General features: G+C 47.6%; 1 protein-coding gene across 1 annotated transcript; it reads right to left on the bottom strand.

Annotated features, from left to right (window-relative positions):
- Positions 1-1,889: 1,889 nt before the first annotated feature.
- On the bottom strand, positions 1,890-2,285 carry LOC134658250 (uncharacterized). Its single transcript, XM_063513863.1, has one exon. It carries the CDS (start codon positions 2,283-2,285, stop codon positions 1,890-1,892), a length of 396 nt encoding a protein of 131 aa, XP_063369933.1.
- Positions 2,286-2,599: the final 314 nt, after the last annotated feature.

Raw genomic sequence — 2,599 nt, 5'->3', positions numbered from 1 at the left:
ATAAATACTACGCGAAGACCACCCCTAATGGGTGGAATTCGCCTAAAAAAGGTGAAAAACCAAAACACCTAACCTAACCTAACTATTTTGGTCAAGTGCGAGTCGCAGCAGAACCAAAACAGCAAAAACAAACTTAAAATTATTTTATGCGACGGGCTGTAGCGTCACTCCTGGTTGAGCTACAAATCTCGAACCAAGGTCAAAAAATAGTTCTAAGTATGTGCTATTTACCACTAATTTTTAAAACTAAAAATATTAAATATTTTACAATTTACAAAATTTCTAAGACGAAAACCAACTTATGTTTGCGTTTACCGACGCCTGATAAACAGGAATAGCAATCCTTTAAAAAATTAATAACTACTAAACTAAGCCCTCTAAAAATATAATTCAAACGGATTTGAATTCCCTACAACTAGCTTAATCTAACTAACCTACTACAAAGAATTTATTTACACAAGAACAGAAGATATGATTTTTTGAAAGTGAAATCTCCTAACGTCGTCAACCGCAAATGGGGTAAACTTTTTACCGAACTCGTGAAATTTGAACTCCAATATCTCCCGAACCAGAGGTCGGATCGATATGGGGTAAAAAGCTCCGTGTAGAGCAAAAAGCCGACCCAATTACAAAATTAACAGACGTAGGAGAAACACAAAGAAAAAGAAGATGTGAATTTTTCAAAGTGAAAAAGCGCCTGAAGAAAAAAGTGAATTTATATGTAAAGTGAAAGAAATTAAAAATACTATAGAAATCTAGGGAAAGGCTGGGAAAGAACAACGGTATAAAATAGAACTCAATTAGCTTTATCTCGCCACAAAAATTCGCAAAATTCCCTCAATTCTACCTCTCAAATTTACCTCAACCTAACCTAACCTAACCTAACCTAACCTAACCTAACCTAACCTAACCTAACCTAACCTAACCTAACCTAACCTAACCTAACCTAACCTAACCTAACCTAACCTAACCTAACCTAACCTAACCTAACCTAACCTAACCTAACCTAACCTAACCTAACCTAACCTAACCTAACCTAACCTAACCTAACCTAACCTAACCTAACCTAACCTAACCTAACCTAACCTAACCTAACCTAACCCCAACCTAACCCCAACCTAACCCCAACCTAACCCCAACCTAACCCCAACCTAACCCCAACCTAACCCCAACCTAACCCCAACCTAACCCCAACCTAACCCCAACCTAACCCCAACCTAACCCCAACCTAACCCCAACCTAACCCCAACCTAACCCCAACCTAACCCCAACCTAACCCCAACCTAACCCCAACCTAACCCCAACCTAACCCCAACCTAACCCCAACCTAACCCCAACCTAACCCCAACCTAACCCCAACCTAACCCCAACCTAACCCCAACCTAACCCCAACCTAACCCCAACCTAACCCCAACCTAACCCCAACCTAACCCCAACCTAACCCCAACCTAACCCCAACCTAACCCCAACCTAACCCCAACCTAACCCCAACCTAACCCCAACCTAACCCCAACCTAACCCCAACCTAACCCCAACCTAACCCCAACCTAACCCCAACCTTTTTTTTTTTTTTTTTTTTTACGAGGGGAAATGCGTTTCGCATACTCCCGCCCCCCGGGGGGGGGGGTTCGGGAGTTATTTGGGACTCTCCTCCCTTAGGGGGAGGCCTACCCACTAAAACCCCTCGGTGTACCCTCGCTCCGCCTGAGGTAGGGCTAAGGGAACGCTTGGCGCTTACCTCGGCCCTGCCATGTGCGTGTCGCCCTAGCGGGCTCGGCTATTGCGGCTTTTGCCACTGTCCCTCCCATGTGTGCACTTTTTGCGCCTTATCCGCCTCGGGACACTCTCGTCAGGCAGGAGACCCCCCGATCTCCTGCCCGAGGTCCCAGTTAGGGCGGCAAGCGGCGGTCATACGCGGCCCGCCTCCGCCCGGTCCTTTTTCGGCGGATAGGGAGCGAGAGGGGATCGTCCTCTCGCTCTCTCTCTGCCGCCTCCTTTAGGGACATGACAGCGTCGCAGAACGCGACGACCGCCTCCCAGGTGCCTCTGTTGCGGACCATCGCACTGGCTATTGCCGGCAGCGATAGGTCCGCTCCAAGAACCGCAGCCATCTCCGATCTCGGTTCATCCCACGCAGGGCATACGGCGCGGGTGTGATGCGCCGTGTCCTCCTCACCTCTGTCACAGTGCTTGCACACCGCTGTGTCCTCTCGTCGTGCCACTCGCCACAGGTACCTACCAAAGCAACCGTGCCCAGTAAGTACCTGTGTCAAGTGGTACGTCATTGGCCCGAAGTCGCGCTTCAACCAGTCCCTAAGGACTGGGCGTACTGCGCCAACCTAACCCCAACCTAACCTAACCTAACCAAGTTCTGCACTGTCTACCAGGCGGAGCTCCTCGCAATTTGTGTGGCAACATGAGAAATCAAAAAAAAAAAAAAAAAAAAAACAGCAAAGCAAATACGTTTGGGATCTACAGCGACTCCATGGCAGCCCTCCAAACCATTCAGAACTACAGTTGCCTCCACCCCCTAGCAGTAGAAGCGAGAGATAATATAAGAACAATATCTCACCAAGGCAAGATTATCGCTTTGCATTGG

This window comes from Cydia amplana, chromosome 21, assembly GCF_948474715.1.
Source record: "Cydia amplana chromosome 21, ilCydAmpl1.1, whole genome shotgun sequence".
Taxonomy (NCBI): domain Eukaryota; kingdom Metazoa; phylum Arthropoda; class Insecta; order Lepidoptera; family Tortricidae; genus Cydia; species Cydia amplana.
The sequence above is the reverse complement of the archived record's forward strand: the minus strand, read 5'-3'. Positions and strand labels throughout refer to the sequence as shown.

Coding starts and splice junctions, on each gene's coding strand:
- LOC134658250 (XM_063513863.1), bottom strand. CDS start 2,285: ATGACGTACCACTTGACACAGGTACTTACTGGGCACGGTTGCTTTGGT.